The sequence below is a fragment of the Ctenocephalides felis genome, unplaced genomic scaffold, assembly GCF_003426905.1.
Source record: "Ctenocephalides felis isolate EL2017-DRISC unplaced genomic scaffold, ASM342690v1 CF-g0.4_SCAFFOLD_00845, whole genome shotgun sequence".
Lineage (NCBI taxonomy): Eukaryota > Metazoa > Arthropoda > Insecta > Siphonaptera > Pulicidae > Ctenocephalides > Ctenocephalides felis.
This window is the reverse complement of record NW_020536999.1, coordinates 64124362-64148276: the sequence shown is the minus strand read 5'-3', so window position 1 is coordinate 64148276 and position 23915 is coordinate 64124362. Positions and strand designations below refer to the sequence as shown.

Genomic DNA, 23915 nt, shown 5'->3' with positions numbered 1-23915 from the left:
AATTATAACCTATCAAAGTTTGTCAAAAAGATCATCTCTTGAGAAAAACGATATAATGTGCCTATTTCAGGCTGTCATATTATTAGTTGATTTCAATTTTTGCCGCAAGAGGCGCGCCAGGTGTTTGTTGATTCGACTTATTTTGACACTTGCTGCTTTTAGTAATTTTATAAATGTGAACTAGTGAAACATCTTGAAATTGTGTAAAGCCCGCTGTTTAGTTTGAATAATTCAAAAGAAAATCGAAAAAATATCTAATTAATGGCAGATAATGCGGATGATATCGAATCTGGAGATGTCTCAGATCATACTGCTTCTGAGGAGGTACTAACGACAATTTTTATTTTATTCGATTGAAACTGTCAGTTTCACCAGTACTTTATGAAATTGAATGTATAGACGACAAATTTTTAAATTATTTTCATTGATATTTGCCAATTAGTTTTCCATGTATTGCGAATAACTTAAATTAAAAATGAATAACAATATCTATCTGAATCAAGGAATTTAAAGTGAGTATTCAATTCTATATAGAAATGATAATGTGATGAAATTTTGATCATTTTATGTTAATGTTTACATTTGATTTGATCGTTTACCATGAATAACTCCTGATTATTATTTACACATGATGTGTATTCCCACTCGATTATTAAATTCGCTGGGCCTTTCATAGCTCTTTTGAGAATGATTTGGATATGTTGTGTGATATTGCTTTTAAATTGTTACATTCTGTGTTATGCTATTTTGTGTTTTTAATTTTATTATGTATTCTACTATATTGTAATTTATCTATATTATATGTATAATAATTGTATTTCTAAGTCGTTTTGGAACTATTCTGCGGGCTATGTGTTTAAAAAATAAATAAATTTGCACAGCATTACCACATAAAATTGCTCTGATCAATTGTAGGTCAGAAAATATGGCAATTTGAATAAAATGTGCAATCACAAAAACTTGTACAGTTGTATTATTGAAGTTTCTATTACAAGCTTTCAATAATGAACATTCTTTGGCAGTACAATTTGCAGGAAGCAGGCCCACTTTTTTAGACTAAAAATTATTTGGTACATTAGTTAATTACTGCAGTTTCACGTATAATAAAGTATGATTTCAGAAAGTTTGTTCAATTTTTAACATACTCAGAGCAAATAGAGTAGCATTAACAATCTATGACAAATTAACTATGCTCCTTGATAAGCCTCCTAATTAATTTTAAAATTATTTGTTATACCAAACAAAATAAACAAATTTAAAATATTATCATAATAGATTCTTATGTTCTTAAACAATTTTGAACATTAATTTCTATTATCCAACAATAATTTTATGAAAAGATCTAAATGGCATAATTTCGTTTCCCGTGTCACCTAGTATTTGTGTGTTTATGTAGATATAAATTTCTATGCTTGTACTGTAAATGATTCTTCATTAGTAAAGAGTCGTTTTTTTTCTGGAAATATTGTTCAGCATGATAATTACTTTTACACTAAAATTAAAAAAAAAAAATTTAATGAAATAATTGGCTATGTATTTTAAATATAGCATGGGTATATAAAAATAATAGAAAGTGTGTTAGTTTTGTTTGAATGTGCTGTTTTTTTTTTTTAGTCTTGTTTCATTTCTGTATAAATAGAAAATATAAGTGTTATTAGTTTTCGTGTAGACCAATGTGAGATTTTCATATCGCTTTGTTTTTCTAGCATATTTATAATACATATTAAACATTTGGAATCAGGTTCATTGTTTAAGGCGATCATTATCAATTTCTTCAAGCATAATAAATTTATTATTGTTAAAACAATGTACTGATTTATAATCGTTCATTATGGTACCATCTTCATTTAAAAATCAAATAGACACACAAGAAAATTTAAAAAAAACTTGAATTTGCAATATCAATATCAAATTAACCAAATTGGTTTTGATCATAATTAACATAATTTTTGTGGAACAGGAAGCAGTGGAACTAATACAAGAAAAACGTGATTTAGAACCAAGTTTATATGGAATTAAACCAGCACTCAAGGACAAGTTTAATATTCCAGCCATCAGAGAACTTATAATATCTATTCTTCACAGTACTCTGGATGGCCAAATTTATTTGCCACATACTGCCAAAACAATTACAATAGATCTGGCTAATGCAATAAATAATTCCATTAAAGGCTTGCAGCAGAGCCGTTATAAGCATATAGTACAGGTAAGCATTATATATTTTAGGAATATAACATTGTTGAACATTTAAAATGTTTGGTAATTTATGGTGCCATATTCACTTCACATGTTTGAAATCGCCTTTCCTATATTTTATGCATTTATTAGGCTATATTTATGCATTTTTTTGATACAGAAATATTACAAATTTAGGCGCTCTTCATAGTTACTAAGAGAATATTTTTTGAATCATATAAATTGATTAGAATTAATGTCTGATTAAAACTAAGTAATTTTTATCAAGATATTACAGAAATTTTGAAAAAAATATATGTCTTGATCACATTAAAAAAAAAAAAATTAATATAAGTTGCAAAAGTATACTATTTTTTAATATCATGATGTTTATTTTCTGTGAGATCTATTTAATTTTCACAGGTGGTTTTAGGCGAACAGAAAGGTGCAGGAGTGAAAACAGCCATGCGAAGTTTGTGGGATATTGAATGTGATACATATGTATCAGAAGAATATAAAAATCCATCATTATTTTGTTTAGTAGCTGTTTTTGGTATCTATTTCTACTGAATATATAAAAAAATAGATAGACACCATCACATTGATGATGCTTATTGTAGGGAATTGTTTATTTTTACTACAATTGTTTAATTGAATGCCTGTTCTGATATTTATTTGTTGTAAAGCTCTACTTTTGTAGTGTAGTTCGATTGTTAAAATTCTCTGAAAGTTGAAAGTTCATTTGATAAAGACTGTTGCAACTGTATCTTCATTGTCTCGATTTTTAAATATCAAAAATTACATAATATATGTTACTTTATATTAATGTCAACTAGTCCTATATAAAATTTATACTGTGAATCATAAATAACAGTCATAGATGTAAGTTTTTTTCCACCTTCTCAAAATATTTTGAGTGGCATTGTTTTGATATTATTTTGAATCCAGTGATTCATTTCTCTGTTGTTAATAATAAATCCATTTACTTTATTTTAAAAATGTCAGACCAATTTTATATTTTTAAATGTGATTGAATAATATAAGTAATATAAAAAATAGCCATTTTAATTAGTATTGCAATTTTTAGATTTCTCAAAAATTTGTTTATTCTGCAGAAGTATGAGTTGGAAATTGAGTTGATAAAATTTCTAGAAATAAAACATTTTACCAGCCTGTTCCGTAAGCAATCCAAGATACTTTGGAGTTCAGAGTAATAAAAGTGCTTATAAATAATATATGTAGATTATCAAAAGCAAAGATAGAGATATAACATGCAGATTTGAGTAGGAATATATATCACATAACAATGTTATTTTTGTGATAATGCTATAATTAATTACAATCTACTAATTAAAGAACAAGATTCTTACCATAATTGATCCTACGAGACAGATAGCAGGGTAATTGAGCTTAATAATATACAGATTTACTGTATCAGAAAGAGTTTTTAAGTTATGTATGCAAAATGTTCTGCAACAAATCAAATTCTGGATGATAATTTACTTTTTAACAAAGTTTAAATTCAAATTATTGTTTATTTGTAGCAAATATTGCTTACAGGATATAACATATAATATATAATTTTTTATTAAATGTTTTCACTCCATAGACTATAAAAAAATATTTAAACAAATATTTCTCTCTCTCTCTCTATGTATATTTTATATTATTGTCCTTTAGGTATCAATTTATCTAAAAATTCTGAATGGCTTTGTAATAACTCAGTAATTGTTTCTTCAGGCTTGTTCGTTTCTGTATCATATTCAGGGCCAACAGACCACAGCATATCAATATCATATTTCTGTCGTACTTTCTTCAAAAATAAATGAACAGCTATATTTCCTAAATCCAGAGCAATCCATTCTTTAGAATTAGCTCCCTCGATCTTTGGTATTGGATCATCCTTGGATCTTTTCTTTTTATAAATCTTTCTAATAAACTCCGCAATACCTAACATATGTTTTGTATTTCTGCATGTAACAGAGCACATGTAATCTATATATTTAAATGATTTTGGTACTGCTATAACACACAAATCTTGTCCCTTATTTAGTCTAATAACTTCTACTAATTCGTCTATATCGAATACTCCAGTTACTCCTCTTTTAAGAACATTGTTTGTAATATCATGTAGTTCTTTGTCGTCTTCAAGTTCTTCCATTTCTTTTCTTTTACGTTCCTCTTCAATATCGAAAATTTGTGGAGAGATTTTGTCTTCGAATTTTTCATATTTAAGTTCCTTGGAAATATTATGATCGAAACTTCGGGAACAAAATGGTTTATAAATTACTTGCGCAAAATTTATGTCATTGTTCAATTTCGATTGAAAATTGTTTTTCAGTTGTATTTTCCGCACACACCCGTATAGAAAGCGATACATTATTTATTAGGTTATAACATTTAAAAAAAATATTTATTTATGATTTTTATGCGCAGGCAGAAAATAGATCAATCAAAGTTTATCACTATTTATTGTAAAATAAAAAGTTAATAATATTTAATTGATTTAATTAATTAAGCAATATAAAATAAATATTTTTTTCATATTATGAATTGATAACCCCAAATTACTATTCTTGTCAGTTTGACAGTTAGGTTAGCGCTGGCTGCCAATATTAAAGAAATAAACAGTTTTTTCCGTCTTAAATTGGTGACCATTGTCTCGGATATCGACATTTACCGGATTTTTTTAAAAAGCAATATTAATCCCGGATTCAGTTTTTTCCGGGATATCTTATCCATCTTATCTATGAAAATACGCGACATAAAATATGTTCACTAAAAGCGGCGATATTTATATTTTATTTTGAAGATAAATAAATATAATAAATAATATAGAATTATCTTATTAAAAACTAGTGGGGCGTATGGAATCGTGCCTTAAGGCAAATTGCTGGAACTTCCCGTACCAAAAATTATTATTTTTTTAAAACGATTAACATTTTTGAAAAAAAATTATTTCGAAAAGATTAGATTTTTGAGAAACTATAAATTCTACAAAAAAATTACTATTTTTTGAAAAAAAAAATTGTTTGAAAAAAGAAGTTTTCTTTATTTTGGCATAGTTTGAAAATTCTGAACTTTGTTTCAAAGCAATCGCACTGCTTTAACTGCATAGAGACGAAATGTCAAAGCGCGTAAGCGCCGCGTCGCCGTCTAACTGATAAATATTGGTACGGAACCCATAAATTCATACTTGTTGTTAAAATCTCTATAAAATATCTGATAATTTGATGTGCATATGTCTAATAATCATTTTTGACCGCCAAATAGCTTTTTGTTTTACTTTTTTCATTAGATCTCCGAAACCGCTACATCTGCCTTTATGAAAATTTGATCAATTCTTCATCTTGTCAATACAAGTAAAATGTTTTCTGAATTTTTAAAATCGGACACTCCGTTCTCCTAAAAACCGTGTTACCGTTTTTGGCACTTTTTGCCCCGTATCTTCGGAACGGCTAGACCTGCCTCCACCAAAAACTAATCAGCACGTCTCCTCATCAGTACGAATAGAATGTTTTTTAAATTATTTAAATCGGTTAATAGGTGTTCCCGAAATCGTCGACGAAAATTTGTATCCGCACACACACACACGCACACACACACATACACACACATACATCCATTTTTTCTAAGGCATGCCAAAATATTCAGAAACCTTTGAAACGTCGAGAAATGCAAAAATTTTTATTTTCGATTTTTTGCGATTACTATAACTTACTCTACGGGAAGTTAAAAATATAAAAAAATATTCATTGTATAAGTAAATCTGACCAAAAAAATATTTACTAAAAGGAACTGTTTATTTATGTTCTTATAAGGATACCTATAAACTGATTGTTATTAAATCAGTTTTTTTAATCAGACCTTTTAACAACCTATTTTTTGTCTCAATAATTTTTTTAATCTAAATTACTTCCAATTAGTTCAATTATTTTTTAACTATGGTCTTTTTTGCTCTTGTATTATATTTTGAACATTTACCACACAACAAAAGGGTTGAACCAACTTATATTTTGTCAACTCTTCGAATAAAACGTCTGAGCCCTAGACAATATTAGAATACCCCGTGGTGTGAGCTCTCGGGCCATCCTCGGGTCAACCCAGTACGCATAGTGTGGATGGTCGAGTTTGATCGTGGGTCTAAATGCGGCATTTGGGTTGAGAATAGTTCGATCGTTTTTTTTATGCATAAAGCATGTTAACCCTTTGAGGAGGAGCGCCGCATATATGCTTTTTGCAGCAATCATCAAATTAGCCGAAGAACTCATATTATGCGTTTGACGAAGACGAAGTTGTTAGAGCCGAGGAACGCATATGTATCCCACCTAAAAACATGTCGATAGCCGTGGAACTCAATGTTAGTAAACCAAACTGAATAGTTAATAAACGAACATTTTATTTATCATGTGGAAACTCTATGTATATAAATTTAAAATACATGTCCAGAATTTGAGTTGGAGTGCTGAAATTTGAGTTAGAATGCAGAAATATGCGTGGCAATTTTAAATGACTGTCGGGCAGGAGTTCGGCCGCAAGGTACAGTTCAATTCAAACCGTCCCGTCCCCAATGGGTTAGTTTTCTAAATCACATAACATAACTATCTCTGCTAAAGGTTTTTGTCCCGTATTTGAAACAAAGAAATATGGTTACTTTGGGTCGCTGAATGTTTGGAAAACGGGTAGTAATTCCCGTCCCGCAGAATGTCTGTTAATTTTCTTTTTTTGTTCTTTGGACCTATATTTGTTAAATCAACAACTTTTACGATTTTCTTTATTATGAGAGCTATTACACAAATGGCTCTCGATTTATATGCAATTTGTAAAAACTTATCCAAACATATTGAACATATAAATACTCATAATAATATTAAAATAAATGCTTTTGACAACAATAACTTTATTATACTAAGAAGTACAGCGTAGAACAACAGTCACGTATATTTTTGATTGTATTACGGCATTATGCGCATGTGGTTTCACAATGATATTGAAAAAATGAAATATAAATTTATAGAAAATATAGTTCTTTTTACTTCATAACACATTAACAAAAATCAACAGTAGGAATAGGTGAACTTTTAATTTTCACGAGTGCAAATTATAACAATTGCAAATGATTTTCCAAGTTAAATTCATTTAAATGTAATATGAAAACACAGCGCCTTATATTATTATTATCATTATTATGTTTATCAGTGATGTAGTCTTATTTAGATTTAGACTATATGGTCAATTTTGCTTTTATCAGCAAGTAAAACTTGTAACATCATAATATTACAAATCGCTTAAAGCTAAAACAGAATTTACATATATGTATAAATATTAGTTATTGTGATTGATTGTAATCTGTTCAATGTTATACTATTATATCACAGAAATTCTACACATAACTTGAGTAAAATAACTCGAAATTTAATTTTATTTTTTTTCAGCTAAATATCAGTCGATTGGAATTATTTATCTACATATTCACATTTTTTTGATTTGTTTTATTTCTGTATCTATATATGTAGACAAACACTCACTCACATATACATCTAATAAGATCACAATTAAATTTTCATTCGACATTAGAAGAGAATTTTATAGTAATGTTTAAAAGATCCGTTCAAGTAAGTGTCCCTTACTCTTTTATCGACATTATAAATTTATTTCTTATATTTGTTTTGATGTAATATATTTTAATAGTTTCTTTTGATATACTTAATATATTATAATACATATTATATCAAACACCGAAGAAGATTATATATTACAGTATGTGCTATTTAATTTCATTAATATACATTAAACATTTTTTATTATTATACTTACTAAAATACAAACAAGTTGATTAGATTTAATTTAAATTTCGAGTTATTTTTTCAGCTTCTTGTTATATAGATGAATTGATTATGATTGGTATAACAATGTATGTAGATTAAAATCAATTCGATTCGATTATGAAATATTGTCCGTTTATAAAAATAGTTATTTAAAAGATCAACTTAAAAAATTCACATAAACGAACTTGTGATAACAATTTTTGCAGCCATTCAAAAATTCTTATCTTAGTATTTTTTTATCAAAATAGAGTAAAAAATTAATATTAATTATTTAGTTTTCAAATATAGTTTTCAGTTAGAGATATAGATTAACATTAAACATACATATATAACAGACTTAATCGAAGTTTATTTTATTGGTCGTTTCACTTATTATTTATAAATATATATTTCGAGGTAGTACCTTATAAAAACACAGAGTTGTATCTAACTTGTAAGCAACATCATTTTTCATATTCTATCAAGTTTACATTTAGTTTCATATAATATAATTTACAATAAAATACACATTTGCATAACTTCATTATAATTTACTATTTATGTTACTTTAAATTGATTTTAAAATTTATAAGTAACAGTTCAATTGAAGGTAATTAAAAGAAATTTGATTTATAGATATAGTATTAGTTCAGTTTTGATCATGCTTATAACAGTTTAGAGAATGTATTCATTAGAAACTTGAAAGACTTAATTTTTTTTGCCGAAAATTAATCTTCAGTTTCATAATAATACAGAATCGTATGCAATTAATGCGATGCAACGGTCCTATAAATTAAATACTTATAAATTACATAAACTTTAGTTATTTGGACGTTGTGAACTTATATTTTCTATTGAATAAATAGATGAATTTTCTCTATAGAAGCCATCAGATATGTTCTTAGTGTACTTCTAATATGTTAGTCTTGATTTTAAAGGTAAAGACACGCAAGTGCATTAAAAGAAAAAATCTCTACAGAAGGTTTACTCAAAAAGGCAAAAAGTTTTGTTTGTTTCTGATGAACTCAAATATAAACAGATTTAACCATATATAATAAAATAGGTTAAATTTATTAACAACTGAGAAATGTTCTTGCGCACTTTAATATATCCTTTTTAAACAAAATAAAATATAAATCTTATCAAGTCTCGCGCCTAAATTCAAATTATTGCAGTAGTTTATATAGATACATTATGATGCAATTTGAAATTATTGCTTAGAAAATGTTTATGAAAAATGTTCATAAAAAATTTTTGTTAAATACTTAGTGGAAGTTACAGAAGAATATAATGAATTAGTGCCATTATTTTGAGCATATAATATTAATTTATTGGCAATTTCTCGTTTGCGTTTATTAATTTCGCAAACTGGTTATAAAGTCGCTCATCGAATCATGTTTAACAAGAAATAAAAAGGTAAGTGAATTTTGAAGATGATAGTATTATAGTTTAGAATAGAAGTTTTAGCGATTGTTATTGTTGTTTTGAAATTATTCATCGTTTTCTTCATTGTGGTAAGATACGTACCTGACTGAAGCTCTGTCTCCCATCAATTGCTGTAACAAAAAGATGAATTATTTTTATTAAAAAATAGTAATTACATTTAACATTTATACTGTAATTAATACAATTATTAACTTCCGAAAAAAGATGTTTGTTTTTGCCAGAAAATCCGATTTTTCTCAATATTTCAAGTCATTCTGAGCGTTTGACAACAAAATTTGAGAATGTATTCTGTGCAGTATGAGCCGAAATTTTGACTTTTGTAGGTGTTTTCTCAAAAACAGCAGCACCGTTTTTGAAACTTTAAAAGCTATTTCATAAAACACTATTGGGAGCCGCATTGATTAGTTTTGAATACGATCTGTCGAGTCGTTTCTTAAAATTGACCAAATAAGTGCGAATTTTTTTGTCGACATTCCAGCTCATCATAGAGATCATAGAGATCATAGCTCTTAAGGAACATCCTAAAGAAATATGGGCCTACAAAAAATGGTTAAATTGTAAAATAATCATCAAAATATAGAATAATGTCAAAATTTTAAAATTCTATCGTCACAATGGTAATAGTTTCTAAATATCAATGCTTATTGATTTAGCCGATTATTGACACTTCTTGAGGATGGTATTTGCTACTCTTCTTATGCTCTAATAAACTTTGTTGCTTAATAGACAACCGTAAGATGAAATATATTTGTTGATCCAAAGCTTCGACAATAAATAACATGTTTGCAATAAAATTTACAACTAGTGGTGCAGGGCAAATTTCTGCAACTTCCTGTACTAAAAATTATATTTTTTAAAAAAGATTCAAATTTTTTTTAGAACTCTGAAAAAAAATTTTTTTTGAGAATACTATAACTTACCCTACTAAAAGTTAATAATTATATACAATATACCAATGCTTAATAATTATTACCTTTTTCTCTTCTTTTGTCGGTGGAGCTTTCAATAAGTACAGCAATGGCGCATAGAGGAAGCACAGTATTGCGATACCAACAAGCATCCATTCGAAACCGATCGTATTCACCAATGTGCCACTCATGGCTGGTCCAATGGCAAAGCCAAGGCAAAATGCCACATCACCTAGGTAAATATATAGAATTTTTGATCCAAATCTTGTCACAGAGACTAATTTAAATAATTTTGTACTATGCTCTTTTGCAAATTGCGAAAACTATCAATATAAAATATTAAAACAAATAAATTATTAAAAAAACTTTTTTTTTGATACTTCATACTCTTCACTAGTAAACACCTCATTGCAAAAAACTTAAAATTTTTTTAAACACAATATAGCTAACTTTGAGTTTTGTAAAACTAATGTAGTACGCTCCTTGTAGAAGGTAAACTTGTTATACATAAATATTAAATTATTTTCATATAAATGCTTACCAAGAGCATAAACACTGCCATAAACTGCACTGTGCCTGATATCTACTAAATACCCAAGTTCTGGCATCATTGATGAATCAACCATTCCGATGGCAAAACCTAAGCCAGCATTTGGTACTATGAGATGGTTTATAGAAGAAGCCATTGGAATCTGAAAAATGTATTATGTTACGCAATTATCTAATATTTTCTAAAAGTATTGATAGTTATTGAATCACACCCAAATAATTTATGATATTTGTCATTAAAATTAAAAAAAAAAATAGTTGGAATGCTACATTTGAATCGTGACCAATATTTGTCATGATATTGATTAGAAAGTCATGATTGATATTTGTCATGATATTGATAAGGCGACTAACGACGATTTTAAACGAAAACTTACACAGATGAGGCACACTCCAATAATTAAAAGTCCCAGCAAAGCGGCAAGCCATCTACCCATGCGATGACCCAGAGGACCGAATAAATTAGTTCCTATCAAATAAGATATACTTGCTGGGAGAAATGCAACACCTTGTTCCCATCGACTCGCCTCCATATTATCCATCATCCATATTGGCAATGAAGGTTCAAGCATCGCGATGCCCATATTAGCAAATGTTATGGAACCTATTTATAAAAAATATTTTATTTGTCAGATATATACTACAGGTTATATTTATATTTTAGACTTACCTGCTGCAATTAAGATATACGGATCTGATATTAAGCTCTTTAATGTTGGAGGATCACTTTCCTGGCGTACCACACTTGGTTGTAGCATGAATAACTGCAACACTGTGAATGATAATTGTCATGTGTTAGGATTGAGAAGTGAGAGATTGGAATTATAAATTATTACTTACATCCATCGCCAAGTGCCAGAGCAGCAAGAACTAAGAATGGGGCGCTTTTACCAACAAATTCGTACATAACACCCCCAAACGGTGGACCTATGAGTACTCCTAAAGCCAGCCCGCCTAACGCAATACCCATCGCATTTCCACGTTCCTACAAAAAAAGTTTATAAACAATTCAAACAAAAATAGTTCTTTACGCAATTTTAAAACGTTTATAAAAACTCAAGATTTATCTTGATAAGGTGACTCAGTCAATCAGAAATCTTTTGATATTATTTGCAAATAAAACATGCATAACTACTTTACTGACTTGAATTTGAACTATATCTTTCGAAATTCATATCGAAACTAAATTGTTATAAAATGCAACCCACCTCGTCATCGGTATAGCGTTCAGCGAGCATTCCCATTCCAGAAACTGAAGAACAAGATGAACCAATCCCTTGCAATGCACGGGCAAGAAATAATACGAAATAACTTCTTCCGAATGCAAAAACTGTGGAAGGATATAGATCAACCATTGATGACATAATAATTTAACAACTTGTGCAATATTCAATTGTACTTACTTATAGTTGATAAAAACATAATTATAAACCCACTAAACATTGGTATGCTGTATCCAATCCTGAAAGTAATAAACATACAAATGTATATCAAGATATTGTAACCAAAAGACAATATAATACGTAGTGAATTCATAAACAATCACAAGACTTTAATCAATAAGTGATAATATAATCAACCATTTTTATATACTATTATAACTAATTAATCTTAATCATTATTATACATTTTTATTGTAACTTTACCATAACACCATAACTACATAAAGCAATGTTGATAAATCATGTAAATTAATTTCCCATTGTTTTTTTTTTTCAAAACGTGGCGGCATGTTCGAACCTCACAAATTTTATTAATCCATCTCGCTCTACCTGACTTAATAAAATAATTTCCTACCCTACTCTAGATACTAAGATAGTTTTTAAGAAATTCATCCTCATTCTGTACGTAAAACTTGAACCGTGAACATCAAACAAATAAATACTATTAATAATATTCTAATAATAAATTATATCTGGTCCTTCGAGGTAATAAAGTGTCCATGTGTAGTGATTTTTTAATTGACAGATATAATAGTGATGTGAATAATAGAATTAGGAACCTGACTCGATTCCGATGTTACTTGATTCAAACCAACACGTACGGGAATGGATTTCTAACTCGAATCAAAATTAGCCAAAGTATATTATATGTACTGAATACCATTTGCATTTATCTACGAATCCTTATTTAGGTAAATAAGTTTTCTTTTTTTTTGACTTCTAATTCTATCCAATTTTCACTCAAGAATTCAAATTCTATTTAATTGCATCTTTTATATGATTTATTTTATTTTTACATCTTTTTCCATATTTACATACATTTTAATATATCAATCTATTCAAGTACAAGTATATTGGCATATTCATATTTGATTTCACAATTTATTGTTATTTAGATAGCGCCTGCGCCAGGACTCGATGCGAGAACTTCGACGCGTAAGTCGGTCATGAATCATGATACTGACTGAGCTATGCCCGCCACAATTTATTGGATTCAAAATATGTTTTCAACAAAACTTCGAATGGATCTCGAACATTTTCCAGAAATGGTGTTTGTATAGAGTTCAGGTATATTAGTTATTAGAGTTTGCCAGAGTTCAGATATATGTATGAGATATTAGAGTTTGCAGAGTTTGTGTATCCTACATGATTAATATTTGCTTTAAAATAACTTACTTATGGGTTAGTGGTCCGACAATAGGGTTGACAATCAACTGAACAAACGCTTTAGATGCGAACATAAGTCCAACTTCCACAGTTTCTCCAACTAGTTCTTCATGCCGTTGTTGTCTTTCTTGCGGTGATTCAGTTGACATTGTTGTATTGTCTATTTTGGGAGAATATTGAAAATAAATTGAAAAAGTTAATATATATTGAGGAAGTACGGACAAAATTACGTGGTGTTCTGCTTTTTAATGATGTTTATTTGTTATTCCTTAGTATTATAACCAGTATTAATCGATTTCACTCATCTTTGGTTTATTGACTACTAGTAAATAGTATTTCAATTGAGTATAAATTATTGTGACATATTTATGAAGAATAAATGCAACCTATTACAAAAATCATTCTGTTCATATAGTGCGGACAAAGTGACATATATGTTAAGGACTGAGATGCTAATTTTGAAGAAATTAGTTCACAAATAAATCGTTATGTCCTTTGGAATGAGATATTAACACATGAAGCATAAACCCAAAAAATACGAGAAAAATACGAGAAAAACACCTTCAAAATAAACTTTTCAAGGCTCGAAACAAGTTTGAATTGATTACTGCGACAAGACTGTGTCAATGACGCTTAACATCTGACAAGCTTTTCATTATGGCTTTCTTCATGTTATACAATCGCGGAAACTTCTATAAAATTAGCCAATTTTTAAATAAGGCCATTGGGTCATTTTATCGGTATAATACCATTTTGTCCGTATTTTCCCAATATAGAGTCGACAATAATGGCGATAATAGAACGTACTTTTATTTGCATAAAATAAAATAGGTGACAATAAGTTGTCAAAAAATACTTATTATTATTAAGAGCTCATTATCAATATCTTTAATATCATAAACCCTGAAAATACGATAAAACATCTTCAAAATAAACTTTTGAAGGCGCAAAACAAGTTTGAACTGATTACTGCGACAAGACTGTGACAATGACGCTCAACACCTGACAGGCTTTTCATTATGGCTTTCTTCATGTTATACATTCGTTGAAACTTCTATAAAATTAGCCAATTTTTAAATAGGACCACTGTGTCATTTTGTCGATATATACCATTTTGTCCGTATTTTCCCTATATAATGTAGACATTAAGGGCGACAAATAGGACGTACTTTTATTTGTATAAAATAAATTAGGTGACAATAAGTTGTCAAAAAATACTTATTAATATTAAGAGCTCATAGTTGATATATGTGCATGTATCAATTCACATTGTAATAATAATTTGATACAATTGATGATACTTATTTTGTTTATTTCACTCATAGACCTTATACTTTTAGTATAAGGGCTATATTTCATTCCATTGATCAGATTTTTGTGAAGCAAACTCAATATATATGTATAATATTATTAATATTAAACAATGATAAATAAACAATTAAAAATATTGATATATATAATTAATCAAAAAATACTTTACCATATGGTGGTAAGGTAGCATTGTTGTTGCTAGCATTTTGCGTCATGCACTTGTTGTTAGATTGTGTAAGGGGCGGTAGAGTTACGGGTGATGCTGCGTCATTTATTTGCGCTAAAGTTGCATTGGGATGCCTTATATCATAAAGGAATTCTGGTATGATTGGCACTGAAAGAAAATGGAAATTTAAATAGCATTTTTTTTTGTCAATTTGCGGTAATTGATAGAGGTCTATAATTTGTTTACAAATGGATTATAATAATATATAATTCAGCACATTTAAATGAGTGTATTTGACTTAAAGGTAACTTATCAACGCTTAAGTTAAAAATGTATTTGACTTTTTGAATGCATTAGATTATTGTATTTTTATTACTCAACACTTACTTTTAATTTTTTATATTTGTATTCCTCAACAATAAAACGGTAAGTAATTTTTCAAAAAAAGAAGTGTGTTTTGCTAGAAAAATCGATTTGCAAAGAATATGTTTCCATCATAAACTAAAATTTTCTTTGGACGTTTCTTATAAATTCCTGAATACTTTTTGAAGATTTTTAGTTGGGCATTGTTGGTAAAAATCGGTCGATAAATTTCCTAGTAATTCAATGTTCGAACAAACTTTCAAATATTTTTAGAATTCCACAAAACTAATATGGACCAATGTTTAGTGGTGCACGGTGCACGAATGTTGAAGAAACGTACCATTATTGTTCTTATTATTAGGTGTACTGTTTTTCGAATTTACGCATGTTTTAACCCGCTTAATATACAGCAATGAAAAAATGTTCGGCTTTTTTAAATCAATAATAAACTAGTGCTGCACGGCATCGTGCCTTAAGGCAAATTGCTGGAACTGGAACCGTACCGAAAGTTAAAAACTCTAAAAAAGAACTTAAAATTTTTTGAAAATTTGGTTTATTTGAAATTTTTGGAAAACATGTTTTTTTTATATCTCCAACCTTCTTTCAAAGCAATTGTGCTGCGCCTGTTTTAGAGAAAAAATATCGAAACGTGTAAGCGCCGCGTCGCAGACTAACTTATAAACAATGATGGAGAACCCATAGAAATGTAAACAAAATTTATACTTATCATTAAAATCTCTATAAAATATTTGAAAATTTGATGTGCATATGTCCAATAATGGCCAAGTGGCAGTTTTTTCACTTTTTTATTGGATCTCCGAAACCGCTGAAACTGCCTTCCCAAAAATTTAATTAGTCCTCCGTTTCTTCAATACAAATGAAATGTTTTTTGAAGCATTCAAATCGAACCGTTATCGCAAAAATTGAATTACCATTTTAGGACCTTTTTGCCTGTGTCAAAAACTAATCAGCACGTCTCCCAATTAATCAAGTAGAATGATTTTTAAAGTATGGAAATCGGTTAATCAGTGTTCCAGAAATCGTCCATAAAAACTTGTATACTAAAACACACACACACACATATATACAAATACATCATTTTTTTCTAAAGTAATCGATAATGTTCCGAACCCTGAGAAACGAAAAGGTATGCAATAATTATCATTTTAGATTTTTATGCAATTACTATAACTAAACCATTATTTCGCGTGCAACTTGAGCAGTTAAAAAAACCTACTCCCTTCATTCGCGGAGAACTCCGGATTCGAATGGTATAAAATAATAAACTGCATGGTAAAAGACTTAAGGGAGCATCCATTAATCACGTGAGGTTTTTAGGGGGAGGGGGATTTTGACAAAAAATAACAAAATATCACGTGAGGGAGGGGAGGGTACAGTAAGATATCAAGTGTAAGATTTATTTTTTAACTGATTTTTTAAAAAAAATTCAAACATTTTCAAAAAAAAATCAAAAATTTTACAGATTTATCATGTAACTAAAAATACACGTGATGTTGGTGGGGGAGGGGGGGTTAATTTTGAATATCACCGTGTGTCACCAAGGGGGAGGGGGGCTCCAAAACTCCTTAAAAACTCGCTCACGTGATTAATGGACGCCCCCTAAGAGACTCTTGATAGTAAAAAAAAACGCTCTAAATTATTTAATATCAATGAAAAGAGAGTTTTTATAAGCATTATTTGAATTTTCGAATATTGGTGTACACGCTACACATTTCTTACAGCATGAGCTCCTTTGCAAAGCTCAGAAGACAAATAGTTAATAGAGCGCTACTATCATCAGTGCGAGGAAAAGTTGTACTTTTACCATGGATTCCAATGATCCCTAAAAAATCATCTATACCATACAAACGCTTACAATTTATACATTTTTAATAAATTTATTTTTACAACTTATTAGTAAAATTTTACTTACCTACAGTTGTGAGTAACATGTTATCTAAAAGCAATGCAATAGCTACAATAAGTAGCACGAGACGTCGTGAAGCGCGGCATCTTTGCAGAAATGTCATTCCGTCGGCCGACATGGTGGTATCGCTCGCTGCGTCTCGATTTATTGTGTCACCTATAATGAAAACACTCATGATTATTGTCTTTTAACTCGATCTACACTACTATTATTTATCAATACGAGATGAACTTTATTTTCAAACGTTAATCTTATACTGGAAAAATACAATCTGCGGCAGACGGCGACTGCAAATAGTCAGGAAGCTGGGCAAAATGTTGCATTTTGGTATTGAGATTATATTTATATACATATTGTATTTGGCTTCGATCAAAGTGTCCAAAATAACAATAAAAGACCGAAAAAGTTTTTAAAAAAATGTTTATACGTTTCGGAACTATGTAGGTTCCATCCCCAGGATATCTGCCTAGAACATCATCTTGGCTGGAAGATAATCAAACAAAACTATATTATATAACTAGTGGGGTGCATGGCATCGTGACTTAAGGCAAATTGCTGGAACTTCTCATACCGTAATTAAAAATCTTGGTACGAAACCCAAAAAAATTTACACAAAATGTGTACACATTATTAAAATCTCTATAAAATATCTGATAATTTGATGTACATATGTCCAATAAACATTTTTGGCCGCAATGATATTTTTTAACTTATTTTTATTGAGAGTCTATAACCGCTGGACCTGCCTTCCCAAATATTTAATCACTTCTTTATCTTGCCAATACAATAAAATGTTTTTTGAATTATTAAAATCGGACGCTCCGTTCTTTCAAAAACTCAGTTACCGTTTTTAGCACTTTTTGCTTCGTATCTTCCGAACGAGTGGACCTGCCTACGTCAAAATTAATCAGCACGTCTCCTTATCAATACGAATCGAATGTTTTTTGAATTATTCAAATCGGTTGATCGGAGTTTCCAAAATCGTCAAAGAAATTTGTATCCGCTCGCACACACATGCATCCATTTTTTCTAAGGTATGCCAAAATATTCAGAAACTTTTGAAACGTAAAAATTAATAAAAATTTGCATTTTCGATTTTTTTGCGATTACTATAACTTACCCTACGGAAAGTTAAAGATTATAAAACAATAGATTATGTAAAAAATATCAAACAAAAAACTCAACCGTTTATCTGAGCACAACTTTTATGACATTATATAGACCCGAAACGTCGACAAAAAATAATAATTTTTAAAAATTTATTAACCTCAAACATTGTCTAAAATAATATATTTAATAAAACAGAACTAATTATTGATTATTTTTAAAATGTTACAGAAAATTGTATAATATAGTTACAAGTAACGATTTAATCAGTTTCATTTAATGTAGTTTTAATTTAGTCTAAAAATGTATAATCTATCTATTAATGATTTAAGAAATATAAGCAAAATTTTTACATTTTGCAACCCCAGTTTTTTTGTGGTAACATAAGATATAATATAATATAATACATTTTTTCATTGTACTAAATTTACGATTTGTATCTAAAAAAAAAATATTATTTATATCTAAATTTATTAGTATTTGTATTAAATATGTATTTGTAAATACATATTTGTGCGCCCATAAACTTTGATTAGAGCAAAATATGATAAAATAGCTAACAATTATATTGATGCTTATTAAACCTATTGCCTGCATGTTTTATGTATATAATATACATAAAGAATTTCTGTCAAATATTGAAGATAATGTTAATAAACGATATTAAGGACAAAGTGCGTAGAAAAAACTAATTAGTAGAATACTTTTTTATTAAAATAATGTAACTAAAATTAACATCTCCCAGCTCTTCTACTATGTGTATAAATTTAGTGCATTAGCAGAGTACACTCGTTAACAACATTAAATAAACAATATGTTCAATATTTAAACAAATCTTCATGACGATATTTATCTTCATTTGTTTTAAGTATTTGTTATTAATTTAATTGAAATCTTTTCGCATCGATCATTTTATGTATAAAATTTTTAATTATATATAAATGTAATATGTATATATATTTTAGTGGTCCTTAATATGGACATTTTTGAATTTCTTTGCTACCAAGGGCTCAAATGCTTCCAAATTATTAAAAAAAAATCCACTGAAAGTTTTCGCTCTTAATATTGTCTTTTAGCTAGTAAATTATCATAATTTCTTAATCATATTTTTAATTAGGCTTAGCGGTGGCGTACTCAGTTCGGACGTGGAATAGCACAAACTAGTCCCGGGTTCAATGTTGCGATCCCAACCATGGCGGCCAAGTCCGACATCAGGCAGGTTTGATGTCAAATTTCCACTTGAGGTTATAGATTTCAAATATATCCTCAAGTGAAAATCGCATTTCGTGGGTATAGCTGTATATAGATAACGCCAACAAATACTTCGATCATAGTTAATTAGTCACAACAGGATTGTATAATTACTGGGTTGCCATCCATTCAAAATAACGTCAAAACTATTACTGAATGTCCTAGTATTGAGGCCGGCCGTGGTCCCGTGGTAAGAACGTGGGCTAGCAAATCCTAGTCCCGGGTTCGAATCCAACCTCGGTCGGTTCGGTATCAAAGCAGCTTGATACCAAATTTTCACTTGAAATCATAGATTTCAAATATGTTTTCAAGTGAAAATGGCCTTTCGTGGGCATAGCTGTAGCGGCAACATGCACTTGGAAGTAAAGAGGTACTAAGATTGTATCGCTTTGAAATACAAAAAGGAAGTCGATTTGTATCCCTATACAACAGAAAAATGTAAAGGCTCTGACATCGTGCAACCACGATTGAGTGCATTTTCAACTCAACCCACGGACCTGCCTTTGGAAGAGTATTAGTAAAGAAAAATGTAATAAACAGTAAAAATATGTAAAGAAAAAGTAAAATATATGTAGTATGTAAGATAAAAAGAAAAATAATTAGTAATAAAGTTTTAAAAAAAAAAAAAAAAAAAAAGTATGACAGATCGTATTAAAAATATAACAAAAACGTATTATTAATTATTTTGAAATCATCTTGTTATTTTTTGCAAACTTGTTTCTATCTTTTACGAAAGATTGCTATATATTAAAATCGTTCAAACTTTGCAGCAAAAGATATTAGACGTGGAATAACTGCTTTAAAAATGTATGTAATGTGTTTTTATTCCGGTGAAAATTATATTCAATGATTATAATTGTTAGAGGAAGGAAGAAATTATTTCTTGCAATGCAATTTAAAAATATCGTCAATTCAACAACACAAATATTAATTATTTAAATAAAGTCGGCTATTATATCTGAATACCTACTACATAAATTAACTACATAAATTATCTACATGAAACCCAAGCATCTTTTCATTTCATGATTCATTTAAAAACCTTACCTTTACGTTTCATTAAGGTATTCTAGTCTATTAAAAATATATTACATATATTCTTTTAATTTTTCATTTTTGTTCGTATTTTTCAGGAATGAAATGCTGCATTTAATGCAAATAAACATTTATTATTATTTTGTTTTTGTTGAATTAGCTGCTAATATTTTTAATATAGGGTAGAGCAGGGCTTAAAGGTTCGCGGGTAAAAAGGTCTCTTGATATCTCAAAAATCAGTGAAGTTAATAATTTTTTAACAATATTTGAAAGTAGATGAAAAAAATGTAGAGTGAAGGAGATGTTGTTATCAGGAGAAAAACGGCAATGTTTGAAAATTCATTTTAAAAGTATTTTCTTTCGTTGTTAGGTTTTGTGGTTGTGCTTACTGTTACTTAGTTGATGAAACCTTAATATATTTTTTTAATTATTTAATTTAATTTTTCTGTAAATTGTATTGTTAATTTCAAGTTAGATTCAACAGTTTCTTTTTATAACCTCTATGAAAGCTTACACCTAGGTGGGGTAAAAAAGACCAACTAAACTTTTACTCTGGCAAAGGTGTGAAAAATAAAAAATATAAAACCAAAAAGTAAATTTTTGGAAAACAGCAAGAAAAGCACATTTCTATAATGATGAATTAGCTGGGAGATTTACTGAACATGGTCAGATAGTTGTTTGTTTGATATGTGTTATTTTTGTGATATAATTTGTTTGGTTTTCACAATATAATTGCTCAAAGTCAAACTGGACCTTTGTGCCCCGCCCTATCCTATACATATATATATATATATATATATATATATATATGTGTGTGTGTATGTGTGTGTGTTATAATTGAAATATGTTCCCAGCAATAGATTGAATTTAGTAGTAGGTATGCTTTGATATTGATTTTTGCTGTTATATTCGAAGATGATAAAGTACCTCTGCTCTGACATCTAACAGTTATTGAATTACAGTGCACGATGATTGCTTTCGCGATTTCAAGCAATTTCCATTTATGTAAAATAATTGATAAAATCTATATGAATATATAGGTATATTTGTGTATATATATGTACGTATATATTCAAAATATGTGTGTAATCACTTTAATAATAAATTTAGTTATTCGACTGAATGACGATCTCGACGTAGACCGAAACGGAAGGATTTAATATATTTGTAATATTTAATTACTCTAGTTGTTTACATTCCTAATAATAAAGTTTTAAAAATTTCATAATAAATTGCGTAGTAAAAATTAATGTAGTTTATGTAGTTAATGTAGTTTAAATTATTAAATAAAAACAGAAAGACTGAAAGGGTTGGGAAGAAGAAGAATGCAGACGGTTGATGACTTACGCGAGAAGAGAAAATACAGAGAACTGAAAGCCGATGCACAGGACCAGAAAGCATGGAAGTAGATGTTTGGAAAAGGAATCGCATGAAATGGTATAAAAAAAGTGAATAATGGTAATAAAACGCTGCTGAAAATAATAAACAAAGGAGGAAAAGAGTATCATTGATTTGTGGAGCTCTTATACCATGGATCTGCCTTCGGGCAAACTACTATTTATTATTACATTATAATGCAAAGCCCATGATTAACAAAGATAAGGTCCAAATAAAAAGAACTCGAATTGACACTTACACCACTTGCATTAGATAAACTATTAATAAATAAACATGAAACAACTACTAAAAAATTGGGCTTTATGTTGGCTTAGTGGTTACAGATTTGGCCTTCCTACCAAATTAAAACTCATTTTTTTTAAATATTCATTACTCCTTCATTATTTTTAACAATTAAAAATATAAATAAATACGTCTGACTTATTGAGAACTGGTAAATAATATAGTAATATAATGCGAAACAACAATTTCCAAAATACGATCATGATTTTATGCTCACGAAAATATTGAATATTATATATCGGTAAATTAAGTGTGCAAACATGTGAATAAGGAATGTTACATTTACAGTAACCAAATATTTTGATTGAATGTCAAAAAGGGGGGTTACGCATCAAGCCGATCATGCTTAATTGGGGGTATTAAATAACGATTAGAGTTAATTCCACAGTTTCGCGCAATGATTAATCAATTAATTAATTATTTTTTACTTTAACCTTTTTTATATAATAAAATAAAGAATATGTAGTTTTATAGTACAAAGTGCAAGTTCTAGTTTCGCAGTTTCAGTATGTTTGATCTTATTTGATATCGAGCTTTCTGATTTTAAGCTCTCAACTCACGTGCGGTGGAGAAGAACGCAAAGCTTCGGGTACTTTGCGCAAACCCTGTCGCGCAAATACATTTGTGCGCCTGTGTGTATGTTAATTAATACATATCAATATATATATATATATACAGGGTGTACCAGAACTCAATATCAATTCAAAATGATGAGATAGTATTGATCATAACTATCATGAAAAAAATTATCACACGTAGTTCGAAAACTCGTTTAAAGCTCGTTTTAAAGTGCAAACTAAATCTTTAGTGAAAATGTGATCATTTTTAGGTTATTTTGGTTCATTTTATTAATTAAGCTTTGGATCTGTTACCGTAAATAACATTTTTAAGACCATAGTTAATTATAGTTATACAAGTATATATAAGTATTAAGACTTTTTGTTGAACTATAATTTTTCAATGTTAAAAATTGGTAAACTTTTTGAAAAAAATCACTAAAATTTATTAGCAAGTTTCATCAACATGCGCATTTATTCAGGATTGTAAAATGATAATTACTTGATAGTTTTATAATGAAAAAAAAATGAGCAAAGAAATAAAACCTGAAAATAATAGTTTTTTGTAGTATACTTTACTTACAATCAGTTCAAATGTTTGTTGTAAGCGCAAGCTTTGATGTTTATTAATTAATTGTGATTGAAATGCACTAGAAAAATTTATGTGTTATTTTTATTATTATATGTATTTAAGTGTTATTTTTTTTTATTGAACTATCAAGCTTATGATGAAACTTTCCAACTTTCTTAATTGCATTTTTTAAAGGAGGGCTTCTCAAAGTTGACCAATATTTTAAATTCACAAAAATTCACCAAAGACAAAAATTCTTAATTCGTAAAAACTTGAGGTAATTGTGTCATTTTTTTGGGTGGAGAAATGTTATTTACGATTAGGGATCCAAAGCTTAATGAACAAAATTATTGAAAATGAAGCGCAATAACCAAAAAAAATTTTCCTATTATTTTTAATGATAGTTGTGATTAATACTACTACTACGTTTCGGCTTGACGTTGAGTTCTGAGA

General features: G+C 28.9%; 3 protein-coding genes across 3 annotated transcripts; 1 reads left to right on the top strand and 2 right to left on the bottom strand.

The window, feature by feature from the left end:
• Positions 1–142: 142 nt before the first annotated feature.
• On the top strand, positions 143–2757 carry LOC113364017 (tctex1 domain-containing protein 2-like). Its single transcript, XM_026606477.1, has 3 exons — positions 143–324; positions 1961–2206; positions 2599–2757. The coding sequence occupies exons 1-3, from the start codon at positions 262–264 to the stop codon at positions 2743–2745; spliced, it is 456 nt and encodes a 151-aa protein (XP_026462262.1). The 5' UTR covers positions 143–261; the 3' UTR covers positions 2746–2757.
• Positions 2758–3841: 1084 nt separating this feature from the next.
• On the bottom strand, positions 3842–4336 carry LOC113387255 (mitochondrial assembly of ribosomal large subunit protein 1-like). Its single transcript, XM_026624839.1, has one exon. The coding sequence runs from the start codon at positions 4334–4336 to the stop codon at positions 3842–3844; it is 495 nt and encodes a 164-aa protein (XP_026480624.1).
• A 5136-nt stretch (positions 4337–9472) lies between these two features.
• LOC113364012 (synaptic vesicular amine transporter-like) lies at positions 9473–15036 on the bottom strand. Its single transcript, XM_026606473.1, is given in 10 exon segments — positions 9473–9521; positions 10382–10568; positions 10878–11028; positions 11263–11489; positions 11556–11657; positions 11726–11870; positions 12094–12215; positions 12289–12347; positions 13504–13654; positions 14975–15036. Coding segments are annotated over 10 exon segments (1239 nt in total). The 5' UTR covers positions 15021–15036.
• Positions 15037–23915: the final 8879 nt, after the last annotated feature.